Source organism: Annulohypoxylon truncatum (assembly GCF_022578515.1).
Source record: "Annulohypoxylon truncatum strain CBS 140777 unplaced genomic scaffold F4807scaffold_4, whole genome shotgun sequence".
NCBI lineage: Eukaryota > Fungi > Ascomycota > Sordariomycetes > Xylariales > Hypoxylaceae > Annulohypoxylon > Annulohypoxylon truncatum.
Genome location: NW_025953790.1, coordinates 1,141,901 through 1,159,310, shown reverse-complemented (window position 1 = coordinate 1,159,310; position 17,410 = coordinate 1,141,901). Strand labels below are relative to the sequence as shown.

Genomic DNA, 17,410 nt, shown 5'->3' with positions numbered 1-17,410 from the left:
AAACCAGAAAAATATTCGTAAACAATCCCTAAGCCCACGGTTCTTTAACATCTGGATTTGGTTGTCGAAAGAAATATGCGCTGACACTAAGAGATCGGCCGAACCATAGCTTACTGCTGGGAGGAAGCCCTCCCACTCCAACTTGACAGTGAAGTTGCCCTTAGGGTATGGTTGGTCAAAATGGACTTCATGATGATAGAGGATGTGGCGTTTTAGGATGGTTCGGATCGAAGATATGAAATTACTTTGTGATGTTAAGTCAACGTATTCAGCAAACATGGAATGGCAACCTCTTTTAGTACATTCATGGTGCTGAAATTGTAACAAGACGAGTTCCTTCATTTTCGCGTTCTAGCTATCATAATCCAAATATGACTATGATGAAAGTGGTAGATCAGATGGTAGACTGTTATCATACAGATCTAGCAGGTAGGTAGTAATTAGTTAAATAGGTGAGTGATTTTCCCTCTCAGATCATCAGCACAAACAAGATGTGTTTTCGCATACACTTATCATGAATACTATATCAAACTCGTCAGGTCCAACAAGCTGGACTGATCTCAGCAATACTGTTAGCAGATATAAACATATTTCTAGATGCAGTCAATCATCAAGCCACCGTGGTCGTTTGGCTTAACTTGATGACTAATCTCAAGCTGCTCAATGAGAGCCCTGATTACATATTAAAAATCCGATTTGGTAGAAAATGCGGCTCCATGAAGGGTATTTGAAGCTGGGGTTTGTTTCACGTAAGCCAACTTATACCAAACCAAACTCCAAATAGTATAGTTGGCCTTGGCTTTGAAACCCTAGGGAGTAAGAAGCCGCGCACACTCTACAGAACGGGGTTAGAGATGCACAAATCGTCTACGGAAGGGATTTAGCACCGGAGGCTGAAAGGACAAATGACGTCGCGTAGTGGATTTAATCCTTTTTTTTCCGTTGGCCTGCCACCTCGCACGAAAGTGTCAGCCCGGATCCGTCAGAAATCCTTCGACGGCTTTGTACCAGGTACTATATATGGAACCACTGCGACTCAGGAAGATGGACTGGCCAATCAGAATTGCGGAGAGGTGTCATACATGGCCAACGAATGCGCACTTCCGAACATTCCGAACCTGCCCACCGCTCGATTTTTGCTCGGCCAGCCGTCGGGCTCAGCCAGCTCCCCGAACCGACCAACCGAGAATCGATCGACCGGTACTACGAGGTCAGGCTCACATATTCGACCTTTTTCCCACCCACAGCCCCGCTCAGCCCTACCATCCATCTCACTCTTATTCCCTTCTTTATCCTTCTTTATCTATCCCCTCCCGTCCCCTCCCAACTAACTTGCTGTTAAAAAATCTAAACTTCCGTCGAACTCGAGATATGTGACGAAAATTCCCTGTCAGTAGGTTATCAGGCAGGAAAAAAACATGGCAAACCTCAAACACCCTCTCGCGTCGCTGAAGCGATCGGCCACTGGTATTATGCAGACGTTATTTTCGATCGCCATTCTCGCCATCTTCGTCATCTGCTTCCTAGTCCAGGACGAAGCGATCACACTTCCAAAATGGGCCAAAGCATGGAACGGTCTTTCGTCCGAGCAACAGGAAATCTACACTGCGGTTCTAATTCCCGTCGTATTAATATTAGCCCTGCTGTTCTTTTTCGCCGGCTTCGCTCTCATGGTGAGAGAGCGGAGGGAGAACAGGGCGAATTTGGCGATGGCGGTTTAGGAGGGTTGGGAGGGAGAACGAAAGTCGCAAGTTGGTCGCAAGGGATAGGACATGAAGCAGGTGGCGTCGAATCCTTGCAGTGGCAGGATGCGGAAGTCCGAGGCAACACTTTTAGGGGCGAAATCCGATGCAACGCCTCTGCGCAGATCAGCAGATGTCACCACAGTCGAGGTGAAACTCCGTCATCATCTCGGGGCTAAAATCCGAGATTACTCCCGTTTCGAAACAACACGTCAGCCTCGTTCACGCAGTTCAGACTTAGCTAAGCGTCGCTCTTCACCGAGAATGGCTGGGATGACTTAATTAACTCAGAATGTCTGCGACGAAAGCCATGGCTAGCTCACGAGCGAGGAGTAATTTGTGGCTTCAAGGCGAGGTAATACAAGGCAATAGGGGTTTGCGCGACGATCGCACATTGTCGCTGAATGAAATCTCAAGGACTTGGGCATAATTACGGCATCATTCATCATATTGCTTTTGTTGGCAATTTGAATATCTTCACCATTGCTCGGATTCTTTGTTCTGGCTTCGACATGGGAAAAACGGAAATTGGGACCAGGTGCATGTCATTTCTCGGGAGAAATGCGCGCATCTTACTTTAACGAGGTTTCACGAGGAGTTTGAGGATATTTCGGGCATCGCATCAGGCGTTCTAAGGGCATGAAAGATACCAATGCAAATGAACCTCCAATTTGGAGGATTCGGACATTCATTTAGAGGGTTGGGTGGTGGTGGCGGGAACCGTGCCATAAGGGCATGTGATGATTTATGTTTGATATCCACTCCCAATAGATCGATTGAGCTGTTTTCACCCCGACGTCTACTCATGATGAGGCCAAATGTGATCCCCTAAGGCGGGCACCGGTATTGCCATTTGTAACAGGGTGGGGGAAGGGGAGGAGAAAAGGAAGGATGAAGGTGGCGACGAGGACAACCAATACGAAGAAGACGAGAACGATGAAGACGAAGACGAAGACGACGATAACTGCAAATATGTCAAGATGATAACTTATGTTCATGTCTACTAACGAATTTTATCAATACGGATACTCCTTCCCCGTAAAATTGATCTCCGCGGGTTGTCCAAAAAATTAAGGAGTCTATTTACTAGGAGGCCTGCTGTCGAATTCCTATAAAGGACGTCGCGGGATGTGATACGTTACCTGCATTTTCATGGCCATTAGTTTGCGGGGAGGTGTTGGAATCTAGAATGTCCGTGAGGGGGTCAATTGGACGAATTTCTTCCATCCGCAGAGCGAGGTTCTACACCACAGGGGTAAACGGCTAAGTCACTTGGCGAATGCTACCCAAGGGCCGTATGTGCTTCTAGATGGACGGGCTGTAGTATATTAACACCGCATCGGCTTGGGGTATTTTTGGACGACTAAAAACTGAGAATATCAGATCGAGTTTATGCCCTGACCCCAGTCTATCAAAATGAGAGCCTTCTTTCTAGTCTTCGCTACCGCGGCAGCCGCATCAACATCTTATCTAACATGGGCAGCGGATTCGTTCATTCAACGCGGAGTGATGGCTACCCGTTACTACGGAGAAGCGACGCTATATGAAGGTTACGAGGCCGCATACGCGCTCACTAAGAACAAGGCCTACGTCGACTGGTATCAGGAGCAGATTGATGATGCGGTGGTTCTCGACAACGGCACGATCCGGGGTTGGAAGTACGACTACTACTCCCTGGACGACTATCGCATAGGCAATAACCTCGTGTGGTGGTATGAACGCACAGGAGACGTCAAATACAGAAACGCCGCGGACATCATCCGGAAGCAACTGCAGCGGCACCCGCGCACGCCTACCGGAGGTTTCTGGCATAGAGACCCGGACTACCCAGATCAGATGTGGCTCGATGGAATATTCATGGCCGACAGCTTCTACGCGAAATGGACCTATTTGTTCGATGCGGAGAATAGGTCTGCGTGGGATGACATAGCGCTTCAGTACGATACTATCGAAGCGCATACCCGAAACCACACCTCGGGGCTGCTTGTGCACGGCTACGATGAGAGCAAGAAAGCCGTATGGGCGGACCCCGTCACGGGCGCGGCGCCGCTGGTGTGGAGTCGCGCTGTGGGCTGGTACTTTATGAGTCTGCTGGAGGTCATACCCCTATTTCCCGAGTCACACCCCGGGCGCGCCCGGCTCGTCGGGTACTTCACCACTCTTGCGGCAGCCCTCAAGAGGGCACAGGACGAGAAGTCCAATGGCTGGTGGCTGATTATGAGCGAGCCGTACCCCGGGGCGCAGGGCAATTATATCGAGAGTAGCGCGTCGGCCATGTTCACTTTCGGTTGGTTGAAGGGCATTAGACTAGGTCTAATCGCCGCAGATGACTTCCTCGAGCCAGCGCTCAAGGCGTATCGCGGTTTGGTAGATCGCTTCGTTGAAATCGACGATGACGATGCATTGAACTGGGAGGGGACTGTGGAGGTTGGTTCTTTGGGTAGTAATGGAACCTACGAGGTCAGTATCGATTTGTCCTTTGCATTATTCAGATCTTCTATGTCTAACGTCGACGTAGTATTACATCTCGATTCCGTTAGAAGAAAACGACCATAGAGGCGCAGGGTCTTTTATGTTAGCGTCTTATGAACTGGAGAAGCGCCACTAGCACTATGATGAAGGCGTTGAAGCGGCCCGCAGTAAGCGATCTTGATTAATAAATGCGACCACTAAAGCAACTCATCAGTTATAGTGACTGGGGCAAAGTACTAGTTAGGAAACATTCTTCGCCATGTGTTTATCTTATATGCTTGAAATCTAAACCCTCCAGGGCTGTAGAGAGCGTTAATGATTTCTTGGTACCAGCCCTAGGTAACCAGTAACTTACATGAATGGGTATCCCCTGTAGGCCGGGTAGATTCCGCATTGCTGTTCGGTCCGCCCCGCCATTGATCAGATCTACAGGGCTCTATCTAGGTAGTTTATCCCTGTTAGCGACAGCCCCCTAAACCCTCCCAAGCTGCTATCATGCATTGCAAAATTCACCATTCACACCTCAAATGCACGTCATCGTCACTTGGTTTATGAAAGGATTTCAGGGCGATGCCAAGGCTTACGAATTTACTTCCTAAGGTTACCTACCTACCTACCTAGTAGATATTGAAGGAGGCTAATGGCGTACTTTATCTCTGTTTGCATTTCTCCAGTTACTTCTCAAATCCGCCCTAGCCTCCTCCAGCGTCTCGTAATTCCGTCGTTCTCCCAGCTCCCAACTACTAAGCTGTGCTAGACTCGGGCTGAACGGCATTTTACGGCCTTTATGTTCCATATCAACGACGCTATTGGCGTTTCTCAGGTGATTGACACCCTGCTTTGAATATTTGGGGGCGTAGCGTGCTTCCTGACAACTGTGTTGAGAAATTGGACTTGGTACTGGTGCATCTTGCCCATTGCCGTATCCAGTGAAGCTCTCTCTTGAGTTACGTTCCAACGAGGAGCTTGCGTAGTTGCTAGTCAAATCAGCCACGGAAGTATCGCTATCTCCGCGATAATGGCTTGCCCGATGCCGTTCAGGTGCCGGAGAGATTGATTCTTCTGTCATATTTCCCTCGCCTACATGGTTGTGCGAGTCTTGAGGATATGGCGAGTAATATTGATTTTGGTCGTATGGATCAGGGACCTGCTGTTGATGTGTCCCAATATCACCGAGCTCAACATCTTGGAAATCATCAGCTTGGGTATATTGCTGGGCTCCTGGCTGGTTTTGGCTATTTAAATAATCGCTGCCTTCCATGTTTTGCTTGTTAGGGCCCATTGGCGTCGGTGGGAGCGGGTGGCTTTTGAAATATTTTACACGGAGGTATAGGAAAGAACCAGCTGCTATGGTAAGTAAGAAAAGAACAACATAAGTTATGCTGCAGGCCCGGATCGGCTTGGAGTTTCGTGCCACTGTGCATAAAGTGGCCATGATTAGAGTGAAGCTCACGCTGGCGTTGATTGCAAGGAAAATGAACGTGAGGTTTTGGAGTGTATCGCGCGCAACGACATGAGGACTAACGGGGTCTAGTATAGTGCCAATAGGTTCATAAGCCCTTCTAAGTGAATACATTTTCGATATTGAAGTTTAAACACTGCCTAACCCTGGTTCTGATTTGTGTTGTTAGGTTAATTTGGTGTAGTGACGGGACGACTACCTATTCCCAAATTATAGGGAGTGGAGTTATTATGTACCCAGTTGAGAACAGTAAACATATATGAAGTGCAATTCATCATATGAAGTCTTTGTCTTGATCTCAATGGCATGGTAACATATAAAATGAGATATCAATTCTCCAAAGGCAACAAGAGTTTCAGGTCTTCCAGACGTAGGCAACACTTTCATTGTTCATGGAGCGGTTACTTGCATTGTTTGGTTGAAATGACAATGCCAATTCTTGATAGGTACACATCATGGGAAATACTGGGAAGCAAGGAACTGTATTTTATCTGGAACGTGAGAAGAATCGGGTCTCTGTTTCCCGTTATCAGACCTACTGAAGTAGTTTTAACTCGCCGTTCTAATTTTACGGAAAAAGAAATAGTACAACCTCTCAGTTTGCAACATCACGGCAGAGATTAATACGAAATGTTTATTACCACGGAACCCCAAGAGCTTCGCGTACGGGTAACCATGTACGATTCCATCGCTAGGTTAAGCGTAGTAAAATAAATGGGGATCTCTCCGTTGAGGGACTTTCGATATGTACCTAGGTAATAGATAGGCTCAATATGTTACTCGTATGACTCGGAATCCTACTTTCATGGGCTCTGCTATACTGGGCCGAAGTTGACTCATTCTTGGAGAAGAGTCTTTGAATGCGGGCAGGGGACGGTCGTAGACGGGGATCGCGGACGTAAGCGGGGTTGACCGGGGCCGGGGTTATCAAACGGTCTCGGCGACAGACGGCCTTCGAGCGACGCTCTATAATATTCCCCTACATTTTATTATTTATATAATGTTCTCGTATTTGATTGTTCTAGAAGTTGTTGAACATCTCTCTTCAAAGCAGTCATACCAAAGCATGGAACGTATTGTGCGGAGCCCCTTTTCACTCTTGACAAGTACCCGACGGACCAGGTACACATTCTTATTAAACCCATCTTCGGCTAAAAACATCCTACTTCATCAAAGAAATCAATTTTATACTACGAATATACGCATAAACAACATTCGTCAAATCAACTACAAGTCGTTGCAATCTTCAGTCGGGATGCCTCTCAACGTCCTCATTGTAGGCGCAGGTGTTGCGGGCCCAGCTCTTGCTATTCTCCTGCAGAAATCGGATCCCAATAACAAAATCACGGTAGTTGAGCGCTCCCCTTCGCTTCGAGTGGCAGGTCAGCAGATAGATCTAAAAGCCCAAGGCGTCGAAATCCTCCGGAAAATGGGGCTCTTGGACACCATGAAGTCTCATTGTGTAAACGAAACGGGAGTCGAAATCTTAGATTCGAACGGGAAGCAGCAAGCATTCTTCGGCATCAATCCATCTGGCCAAAGGCGGCTTACTCTGACAGCGGAATACGAGATCATGCGTGGTGACGCAGTAAAGGTTCTATACGAGGCTAGCCTCAAACAAAATGCGGGACTCAAAGAAGAGCGAGGAAAAGAGGGAGAACTGACCTACGAATTCGACAAGACGATCACAGATCTCACTCAGCATGGCGATGGCGTGGATGTCACATTCTCGGATGGGCAGAAGAAACGGTTTGATCTCGTCGTCGCTGCAGATGGACAGGGGTCGCGAACTAGGCGTCTCGCCTTCGGTCAGGAGGTCAGCGACGCAGCCTTCAAGCCCCTCGGAGTCCATGCCGCCTATTACAGCATTCCCCGCAGCGAAGGAGAAGGGGAGCTTGCGAGAGCCTACAGCGCTCCAGGGAGAAGATTGGTGGTGACAAGAACGAGCGGCCGTCCGATGACCCAAGTGCTGCTCTTCACCATGGGAGACGGGGAGAAGCTTCGGAAGTCGTACAAGGAATCGGTAGAAAAGCAAAAGGAAGCTTTCGCGGAAACGTACAGGGGCGCTGGCTGGGAGGTCGACCGATTACTAAGCGGAATGGCTACCTGTACTGATTTTTACGCGCACGAGGTAGGGCAAGTCAGGATGGATCGGTGGTATAAGGGCCGGGTCGCGCTGCTTGGAGATGCAGGTTACTGCCCGAGTCCTTTTACGGGCATGGGGACCACGGGATGTCTCATAGGCGCGTACGTGCTCGCGGGAGAATTGGCTCGGCGCAACAACGATGTGCCGCAAGCGCTCAAGGCATATGAGGAGATAGCGCGGCCTCCGATCAACGAATGCCAAGCTCTACCTACAGAATCTTTGGGTACGTTCTTCCCGTCTTCAAGATTAGGGATTTGGGTCCTGCGGAAGTTTCTCTGGGTTGTATCCAAGGTCGAGCCGATCACTTATAAGCCGCAGACTGAGGAGAATCAAGGGTGGAAAGTCCCAGAGTATCCCGAGTTGAATCTCAAATCGTGATCCAGACATCATATCGTTGGGTTATGCCGAAAACCGAATAAGATTTATCCTTCCGTTATTACCTTGTATTAATTTATTACTTCTCCTTTATATCAGAAAGTTAAACGACTCGAACATCAATACCCACTACAATCTCCACAACTGTCAATCCGTAGAGAGCTGGACTTATTCTTAGAATGAATCAACTTGAATTTACCAACCTTACATCAGTGATTGCTCTAAATTTCTCAAGTCGCACGGTTTTTAAGGATCGGATCATACTTGCGAGGTTTCTTATTTCAGGTGAGAGATTGATGGAAGATGATGAAATAAAAGAAAATATAACCTAGCTGAGTCTGTCGACATTAACCCCGACGTCCCCATACAAAGTGATTGCCGTTTTCAGTAACCCTAGGTACCCAATCAAATCAACGTATCAGAGTCAATTCACATATCAGACTTTTGACTTAGTAGAATCAAGTCAAATCAAAGTTATCAGAAATCCAGCTTATCTAGCGACATTCTAGAATATATATCGTAGATAAAAGGAATTAATAGTTCTGCGGCCTCAATCGTAACGCCTACTTCAACAGCGACACCGCTAATCATGTTGTCGCTCGCTGAACATATGTAATCCGGAGGCTATACTAGATAGTGCGCGAAATGAGCAAAACCCCCTGTAAAGAGCCTGGGGTAGGTAGCTTTAGTGCTGTTAAGCCGTCTAAGGCTGCAACCATACCGGGGATTCTAGCGCACGACTACAGTGAGTGATCTCGACCAATTAAATTGCGCACCTATCCCACTCTGCCCACTTCAACTTTGAGCATCAGGTTGAACTGCTTAACTTAAGCTCGAGAATAACCCTTTGATGAATGTTTGAAAAGTATGTAAGTTGATGCAACATAGCCTATAGTAAGCCCCTTTCATTAATTACTAAGTTTATCAATAGAATGATATCGTTATATTGCTCAAATTCATAGTTAGGTTCAGCAGTTGCTCAGTCATCGCTCGGCCGATGTTGAGCTGCCGTTGAGCTCATGCTGACTGCGCCCTCTTGAAGTTTTTCAATCAGGACTATTATAGTACCTACTGGATTCCTGTCACATAATTTGTGGGTGCTGGATCTCTAACATAATGAAAGATATGATTTGTCGGGAAAAGGGGAGCGTTGCTCCTAAGGGATGGCAAGCTAGATATATCCACGTATGTACGATGGGAATTTCGTAATCAAGAACCGTTGTTATTTAGCTAAAGTAATTTTGCAATGCAGCTTTAAAGCCTACCTATCTTTATCAAATCTTTTTTTCCTTGAAACACTAATAACCTCCAAAAACAGAGAAACACGTACACTTTACTTGCCGTCTAATAGGTAGGTACATATATGAATGCCTCCTAAGGTATTAGTAGAAAACCCCGCATCATCTTCTTGGTAGTCTGTAAGCGTATCCTCCACCAAGCTTAATTAATCTATACTTACCGCTACGTTTTTTTACCCTTCTGTTATTACGAACAGGTACAAGAACCAGAACTGGAACCGCATCCATGGTAGATCTCGGAGTAGATGCTAGTTCTGGATTAGGAGCCGGCTCTAAACTGGCTTCCAAGATGTGTTCTGAAGCAGGCGTTGAGCCAGCCATGAGTACATCCTCCGGGAATTGGATTGAAGGACTCGTGGATACAAAGCTGCTAGGTTCAGGAATAAGATGTTGAGGGACGGAGACCGTTATGGGGGAAGGTTCTGGGGTAGGTACTAGAGCATCTTCGGCAATGTTTTCAAGGCCATGATGAAGAAATAGTTCGGGGGACTGAGCGGGAAAAGGTACGCAGATATCCCCTGAAGCTTGATCTGGCGTAAAATCTCGGACATGATCCGGAGCAGCGTCTGGTATATCTCCTCGGAGGAAATCTAAAAGAGGATCAAGACTATGGTCAGGGATATCTTCTAGGATATGGTCTGGATCATAATTTAGAATAGGGTTCGGAGCAGCATTGGGGACGAACTCTCGAATATAATCATGTGCGGACATTGGAGCAGCTTCCGGTAGGATATGACCTTGTAGATCGTCTACAACCTGCTCATTAAAGTTTAGAATCGAATCTAGAGACATGTTGGGGATGTCTTCTAACACAGAACCTGGAGTATGGTATGGAATAGGATACGGAGCATGACTTGGATCATATACTGGGATGGAATCTGCACCTGTATCCAGAGTCTCTTCTGAGAAAACGCCTAGGTTGGGATCTCTTGACGATGGTACCGGTGGAAGACTACCTACATCCTTCATCGAATCAGCAATAGCGGAAGTTGCCATGACAGGCGCAGAAAAATAACCAGATGAGAGCTGCATTAACTCCAAATCAAGCTTCATTAACTGGGAAAGTTGCCAATCCTTATGATTCAGGAGCTCTTGATAAAGGAGAACTTCGTAAGTGAGGCGAAATTCTCCATTCATTGCCACATCGAGTACCTTCTCCATTCGTTCTGTATCTTTGAAAGCTCGGTTAAGTTGTTCATGAGTAACATCGTTCTGGGGTAGCTCTGCCCTTTGAATCCAATTTCGAAGATGAGATATCTTAAAGTCGTTCTGCTCCATCACATCAACAAGATTAGTTATTTCTTGGCGCATACTCCCGTCCCGGTAGGGGACGTAATCGAAGTAAGGGGAAGAGGCCATAACTACTTCAGTATGTCTCAGACGGTCTCTTTGAATGTGTGGTCTAGAGGTGCATATATGATTTGGTGTAGACAATAGCAATGATATCGCTAGAGATAATACGGGGTAGAATGATTTTATATGGCTCCGGTTTGTTAGAAGAAAATCACTTGACATTATTACGTTTGGAAACCAAGGCATTGTTATTCACAATGTAATTCATACGAAGATAAGAACAAAAGTAACTCTTCAGTTCTTTATTTTCTTTACATGTACTTAGAAACGTATTTACACATTTCTTTATTCTTGTCACGTCTTAATACTGGTTAGTGAGAAAAGAATAGGTCGCTTACCAAGGTTTGTCGACAGCTGCGTTCCATCTAAATTAAAAGCGACGAGAAAATAAATGGCAAAGGGGATGTGGGGAGATAAGAATTCACTTGTTGAACTTCCCTTTAGGCCTGGATGATGTCAATTATTGATATCGCCCTTGAACATCGTATGCGACGGCGTCGAGAATCCGACGTACCAACTCCAGAAACTACGTAGGTTAACTATTCTAGACCAAACGACTCCTAGGTCATACCATGCTGTAGATGTACGGTGGGTAGAAGGAGAACTTTGAAGTACCTAGAATGCATACTTCTAAGGTTGTAATAGGAGCCTCAGCATGTAGAGATATCATGAACTTGCAGCTAATGATGGAATTCAGACAACTTCTACAATTTAAAGACATCAACGAACCACATAATATTGTGCTGCTTTGAATCCTTCAACAGAGTAGTTCTAGTATGGTCCGCAAATAACCCCACGTTTTCGGAATGATTAAAGGGGCTAATCGTTTACTTACATAACATGATGTTGTTGAATTTTTCGGGGTGCTTTGCCTTTTATTCATCTAACCGGCTAGGAGATCATATCTTCAATCATAAATATGTAGGTAACCATCTAAGCGTTCAGCTTTCGCATAACCCCACTTTAAAGTTAGGTGCCTAGTATATCTGCCTATCAAGGTCTCCAGGGCTGTAGTTCTAGGCAGAAATCGCCTTATTTTCCATTGCTCTATAAGAATAAATATAATTTATCGCCACAGATCTATAATGTTTACCTAGCGAATTGGTCATACACGATCGAGAACACAGAGAATCTATGTACCAGGAACGATGGTGCGAGAAACCTATCAACGTATGAGAAATCGATTTCGGCCTAGGCAACAGATGCTGCCAGGAGATACAGGAACCAGCTCATCAGATGCCCCCCTCCGCCGCAGTCGCAGAAGGGAAGAGCAGCCGCCTCTCGCCGTCGACCTTCTAAAACACCCCGAGTCAATCAATCCCCAACTCCTTTCCCCATTCTTGTATGCAAAGACTCTCACCCCTTTTAGTCGTCTCAGAGGCAGAAGCCTTCCTATCTAGCCGAAGGAGGTTTCACTGTTCCCCGAGATATACTTATATCCTCTAAAACTCTTCGAAGAAACTACTGACTCTCCTCTCACTGCCAAAGCTCCAAACTTCCGAGAGAGATACGCGAAGAGATATGGAGCTTATCTCTCACACGTTACGAGGACTTCAACAGCATCTATGAAATCCATAGATCATTTACTAGGCCAGGCCAAGCCGGCAACTGGCGCATCGCGGTTCAGCTGCTGCTCACATGTCGAGCCATCTATGTCGAAGCCTTCCTCAAGCCCTTTCTGGTTAACCCCCTAGTAGTTTTTGATGGCCCCCATCAAGACATACCTCCCTCTAACCCACTAATCCGCTCGTCGACGGATCTTCTTCTGTGCCAAAAGTTGAAGTATTGGCAATTTGCAAATATATCGTCAGTCGAGATGACCATGCGACAATTCCAATTGGAAGGCGGTATGTTCCCCCTTTATAGATTTTGTTCTTTACCCATATACCCAGTCAAATAATAATAGCTACTAACAAGGATACCAGGCGCTGTTGAGCGAGTATCACGCCTAGTTGGCACGTTGGGGCGCCATTCGGAACTCGAGAGTCACGGTTACACGAGTGCGGGTTACGCAGCATTCGTAGAACCCGCGGGTTCCGATGATAGCGTAAGCTACTCCTGCGAAGGCCAAGGCGTCGCTAACAGTTGTTCCCATTAATAGAATCTCCGGATTGGCAGAAAAATTACTAATTTGACCATCCGCATGTTGCGCACCGACTGGTGGACGTGGGAAACGCCACCTGAAGAATGCAGGAGGAGGCCCTCAGAAAGGCTTCGACTAGAACCAATGATCAACGTGACAGACTTGCCTGCCCGGCCGGCCAATAGTTTGGCTATGACTATGGGGTATGAAGCACGGAAGTCTGGTAACGAACCAGACTTCGAGCTCGACGATTTCGAGAAGCAGGGGCGCTGGGGCATGCAGGTTGGGGAGTATTGGCCGGATCTGACAACATTAGAGCTGGTCCTGGAGACATTCGCATGCAAACAGGACCAGCTTGATTATGTGGCGAAATGCGCGAGGCTGTGGACATTTCCGCTACCAGATGGGTTTCATTTGGCGTGGAATGGGAAGGAGGAAGTCTTCACGTGGCAAGGAGCTCATGAGTATAGCTATGAGGGGCCGTACAATGCTTGGATCCAAGAGCAGAACGGAGTTCGAGGTCCCGAAACCGAAGTTCCTCCACTCATACAGTGGTTGCCTGCGGACGTTCGGCCGGTCGATGGTCAGATGTTTGTTGTCCGGACGTTAGTTTTTGAACGGAGGAGGGATCCGGACCGCCCTTCATAGGCAGTCTAAGTCCTGTTACTCTTGCAAATAAATGTGGAAAGCGGGTTTCCCATCTTTAAGACATTTTATTCATTCATTCAAGATATTATATAATCTGATATCGAGCATATAGGAAAGGGATGAGAATCATGATGGATTGTGGCGTCCATCAAATAACATAACGCGCTTCGAGATAGTGATTAATAGACCAGAATATAGGAGAAAAGTTGGAGGAAACGGGAGGCGAGAGCCAATTAGTTATCAAGGTTCAATACGATTGGAAATTCCAAGATTACTTACTATGTTTATTAATCATATGTGCACTTTCTAAATTCTCACCATAGAGCTTTCAGCTCCAAAACTGTGTGGCTATGTTCTAAAACCATATGGCTTGTTTAAAGACTAATTTCGCCCAATTATATTCCCATTTTTAGAACTGTAAGCTCTTGGCAAGATGCTTATGAGCTGCGGCTGAGCGCGCCTCCTGGGCTGATGATACCTCCCTAAGGATCTTGAAGTTGGGGTTACACGAGTGTTATATATAAGAATTTCCTCGCTACGAGTTGGTTTCTGCTACATCATATCCCTTCATAACATAATAAAATAAGCAACACCGACAAAACACAGAAGATTCGAAGGAAGTCTGCCATGGAGCACCAACCCTTATACACCTATTACGAGGGCTATCCTATCTACCTCTATACTACGACCCTTAGTCACCAGAGACATCTCGGCTTCAAGAAGCCCATCGATGTATTCAGCCACTGGGCAGTATACATTAACAATCAATGCTACGAGCTAAAGAAAGACAATGATCAAGCCAAGAAAAGAAAAGACAGGAAGTACTTCATCAGATCCTTACCTGCGCACGAGTGGTTACAGATGAAACATGACAAGGAACACAATCGGCCATATGAAAAAGTAGGGCCTATTGGTTACACAGCTAGACCATGGTCTATCGAGACTATCAACCACATCGGTAGGTCCAGGTCCCCTCCCCAAGCAGTATCTTTCCCCAAGTTACTTCGGTATAGCTAACAGATATTGGAAACAGCCAACCGAGTTTGGGAGAAGCCGTTACAAAGCAAGTATGTATACGACGAGAATAACTGCCAAGTTTTCATCCGTCTTCTCGTCGACCTCATTGGGAACAAACAAACCCAGGCCGAATTTCCTGGCTTCTTCGACCAATATGTTAAAAGAGCGGGCACCACTCGAGATTCTGTCTTCTTGCTCGGCACCGCGGCCGCAGCCACCGTGGCGGCCACCGTGACTTTCATGGCCGCCCCGGTGGACCCGACCGGAACTGCTGCTGCGGGCTTCGCGTTATCAGCTGGGATGGTTCTTAGGTCAAGCACAGCTCTGTGGTCTGATAGAATCATCAAGGACAAGTACATTAAGGAGGCTCAGGAAGAGCTAAGGGAGGAACTAAGACGGAACGGCATTCTTCCTCATTAACTAGATATTACCCGATCAAGATGGTTATTTGACTATTGACCCCTTTTTAATTCTCATGGAGGTCTTTTCGAGGGTGACGAAGACCTCGATACCGCACTCGAGATCGATAGAATTTTCGATCAAGATTTAGTTTTCTCTATGTTTTACCAAAGAGATATGCAGTGCGCCCAAACCCGACGTCGACGGGTCATAACAGACTAATCACACGTCGTCGGTAAAAAGTGGCTGAAGAAGGTGGCGAATACCACGTTACCATAGTAAATGCGTTTCTAACGAGCACCGGTGCCAAGGTCGAAGAGTAGGTAGGTAAGTCTATCTCCAGATATCAGGGGACTTGGCGAGTTACCTCCTCCTTCCCATATCTTCCCAAGCAGAGCTCAATTCCTTGCTGCTCTTAACCATTACTGGACGGGTGTTCTTCGAAACTACCAAGAGCCAAGCTGTTTTCATCGCGGAAATTTTGAGGCCGGTTTTGGAAGGGAGCTGGGGAAGTATGTCATTGTAGAGCGGCCTAGTATTTACTTCGAGCATGCTATTCTTACCTGGCTTATCTTAATTACCTGGCTATGCGCCTAGTAGGTAGGCAGTCAGCTTTTAATAGGAAGAAACAGTTCTTGGAAATCTCTCCCGGGAGTAATATTCACCGCAGCTGACGTGTTACTTCGGATAGTAACGCGAACAGACCGGATCGAATTGACTTCAAGGTTAAACCCATGCGTAGGTAGGATAACTAACAATTAACTAATACCGGAAGCTCCGAACTCGGGATGTATAAGTTCGGAGCTGGTGATGAGACTCATCTCGAGTTCTATTGTCCCGACATGCCCCACGATAAACGTTCCATGGCCCTTGCTTGACGGTTCATAAACAGACCTGGAAAGCAGGTCATGATCCTTGAATTTTACCGAAGTTTAGCAGAAGCTAGGAAATTGCCCAGGTTCTTTCCTGTACTCCAAGACAGGACCCCATGCAACCCCGCATAGCTAAGGCGGTCTATCCCTGGATAGGAGGTCCTCCCCCGCACGAACTCGAGCTTCTCCAACGAAACATTTTCTGTCTGCGTAATTTTTCATCCCTTCCCGAGGTCTGATCCCGAGCTTCTGGGGCGAAGGTTAGTGCCTAGACCCACGAGAACCAGCTGAGGCTAGAGACGGCCCGATAGAAAAGAACGGGATATTACCAAGGGCTCAAGGGTCTAAAGGCGGTCATCGTACTATGTATGTAGAAATTGAACGTTCGTCATCAGTTTACTATGAGGAGATAGATGCTTCGATACTTCCAAGCACTAAAGCTGCTAGGGAGCCTTGGCGGGACGTTTAAACGTGTTTAAGAGAGTAAGATCTAGTATGACGTCTCCCCCAAATTATGTCAGTCACATTAACATGGACAGCTCTAATAGCGAACAGAATATGCAGGGCTGGCAGGTAATAATTAATCCTAACTCTCGATGATCAATGGCTGCTCTTCGGCCGATAATTGTTGGCGCAATTCCTTAAAATGGTAATTAGAACAGTTGCACGAAGTTGTTCGATTCCTTGGCGCTGGCGTGTCTTAAATTAATTATTATGGAACTCCAGTTGAACGCGTTCGGACCACGCTTCCAGGCTTCACACCGGGACAGCGGGATCTCGCTTTGCCTTGACCTAGGAACTATCTGAGCATTTATATCATCTTTCAATTCGTACTACGCAATCACTTATATGGCGTGAGGAATTGGCTGTTATTTGTGAGTAAATAATAATGTATTTCCGATTGCAAAATGAAGCTGTCGAAGGATCGTTACTCTCGCCTTACTTTAGCTAGCTCCCCTGACGATCTTTCCAGCTCGGTCTCGACGGCATCTTTCAAGAGGCGATATGAAATAACGCGCCATAATTGGTTTTCTCCAGGACAAGTAAATACTTACGTAATTCGTAAAATTCAATTCTTGCAAGAGGGTCGCAGGAAGAATCCGACTCCCTCGACATATTCGCGCTTGGCCATATACATATTGGTACTATGAATGTATTTCTTGCAATGCTGTAAATATGACGATACCCCATACGATGTGCCCCGTAAACACGGCAATTGCCGATAAGCTTAAGTACACGACTACCCAAATAGTTCGACGCTTCGGTATTTAGGACCATTTCTTACCGCGATTTATGTCCATATCTAGGGAAGCTTCGATGGCGATGGGATTTTATTATGATGGATATTCTGCCCTTGCCTTTTATGCAAGTTAGCGTCAATTAAATAGTTGTGTAGTTGTGTAGTAGTTGTACCTATTGGTCTTTAATTTCCACTGATCTTCAATGTTTATTCCGAACTCAGCCACCTTCAACCCAACCCAATCTCAAGGCTTTCCGTAATTTCATATTCCTTTGTCCATGCCTACCTATGTACCTCCCTGTG

General features: G+C 46.4%; 7 protein-coding genes across 7 annotated transcripts; 5 read left to right on the top strand and 2 right to left on the bottom strand.

The window, feature by feature from the left end:
- Positions 1-1,418: 1,418 nt before the first annotated feature.
- On the top strand, positions 1,419-1,721 carry F4807DRAFT_456890 (uncharacterized protein; the record flags this gene model as incomplete). Its single annotated transcript, XM_048000955.1, has 1 exon — positions 1,419-1,721. One exon carries the CDS (start codon positions 1,419-1,421, stop codon positions 1,719-1,721), a length of 303 nt encoding a protein of 100 aa, XP_047858064.1.
- A 1,437-nt stretch (positions 1,722-3,158) lies between these two features.
- F4807DRAFT_456889 (glycoside hydrolase family 105 protein) lies at positions 3,159-4,350 on the top strand (the record flags this gene model as incomplete). The annotated part of the gene is made up of 2 exons (XM_048000954.1): positions 3,159-4,202; positions 4,261-4,350. 2 exons carry the CDS (start codon positions 3,159-3,161, stop codon positions 4,348-4,350), a joined length of 1,134 nt encoding a protein of 377 aa, XP_047858063.1.
- Positions 4,351-4,820: 470 nt separating this feature from the next.
- Positions 4,821-5,812, bottom strand: F4807DRAFT_470839 (uncharacterized protein). Its single transcript, XM_048002854.1, has one exon. The coding sequence runs from the start codon at positions 5,788-5,790 to the stop codon at positions 4,852-4,854; it is 939 nt and encodes a 312-aa protein (XP_047858062.1). The 5' UTR covers positions 5,791-5,812; the 3' UTR covers positions 4,821-4,851.
- Positions 5,813-6,678: 866 nt separating this feature from the next.
- F4807DRAFT_411561 (FAD/NAD(P)-binding domain-containing protein) lies at positions 6,679-8,367 on the top strand. Its single transcript, XM_047996713.1, has one exon. It carries the CDS (start codon positions 6,743-6,745, stop codon positions 8,198-8,200), a length of 1,458 nt encoding a protein of 485 aa, XP_047858061.1. The 5' UTR covers positions 6,679-6,742; the 3' UTR covers positions 8,201-8,367.
- Positions 8,368-9,475: 1,108 nt separating this feature from the next.
- On the bottom strand, positions 9,476-10,413 carry F4807DRAFT_411559 (uncharacterized protein). The gene has a single exon (XM_047996712.1). The coding sequence runs from the start codon at positions 10,285-10,287 to the stop codon at positions 9,598-9,600; it is 690 nt and encodes a 229-aa protein (XP_047858060.1). The 5' UTR covers positions 10,288-10,413; the 3' UTR covers positions 9,476-9,597.
- A 1,448-nt stretch (positions 10,414-11,861) lies between these two features.
- F4807DRAFT_411557 (uncharacterized protein) lies at positions 11,862-13,896 on the top strand. The gene is made up of 4 exons (XM_047996711.1): positions 11,862-12,190; positions 12,337-12,695; positions 12,774-12,895; positions 12,950-13,896. Exons 1-4 carry the CDS (start codon positions 11,997-11,999, stop codon positions 13,577-13,579), a joined length of 1,305 nt encoding a protein of 434 aa, XP_047858059.1. The 5' UTR covers positions 11,862-11,996; the 3' UTR covers positions 13,580-13,896.
- A 258-nt stretch (positions 13,897-14,154) lies between these two features.
- On the top strand, positions 14,155-15,161 carry F4807DRAFT_269963 (uncharacterized protein). Its single transcript, XM_047994561.1, has 2 exons — positions 14,155-14,537; positions 14,613-15,161. The coding sequence occupies exons 1-2, from the start codon at positions 14,207-14,209 to the stop codon at positions 15,014-15,016; spliced, it is 735 nt and encodes a 244-aa protein (XP_047858058.1). The 5' UTR covers positions 14,155-14,206; the 3' UTR covers positions 15,017-15,161.
- Positions 15,162-17,410: the final 2,249 nt, after the last annotated feature.

What these genes read in the sequence shown, in the direction of transcription:
- F4807DRAFT_411557 (XM_047996711.1), top strand. Translation starts at nt 11,997, where the DNA reads ATGGTGCGAGAAACCTATCAACGTATGAGAAATCGATTTCGGCCTAGG. An exon ending in CAACTCCTTTCCCCATTCTT is followed by an intron (nt 12,191 to 12,336) that starts GTATGCAAAGAC and finishes TCACTGCCAAAG; the next exon opens with CTCCAAACTTCCGAGAGAGA. An exon ending in CCGCGGGTTCCGATGATAGC is followed by an intron (nt 12,896 to 12,949) that starts GTAAGCTACTCC and finishes TCCCATTAATAG; the next exon opens with AATCTCCGGATTGGCAGAAA.
- F4807DRAFT_411561 (XM_047996713.1), top strand. Translation starts at nt 6,743, where the DNA reads ATGGAACGTATTGTGCGGAGCCCCTTTTCACTCTTGACAAGTACCCGA.
- F4807DRAFT_470839 (XM_048002854.1), bottom strand. Translation starts at nt 5,790, where the DNA reads ATGTATTCACTTAGAAGGGCTTATGAACCTATTGGCACTATACTAGAC.
- F4807DRAFT_411559 (XM_047996712.1), bottom strand. Translation starts at nt 10,287, where the DNA reads ATGTCTCTAGATTCGATTCTAAACTTTAATGAGCAGGTTGTAGACGAT.
- F4807DRAFT_269963 (XM_047994561.1), top strand. Translation starts at nt 14,207, where the DNA reads ATGGAGCACCAACCCTTATACACCTATTACGAGGGCTATCCTATCTAC. An exon ending in CGAGACTATCAACCACATCG is followed by an intron (nt 14,538 to 14,612) that starts GTAGGTCCAGGT and finishes TATTGGAAACAG; the next exon opens with CCAACCGAGTTTGGGAGAAG.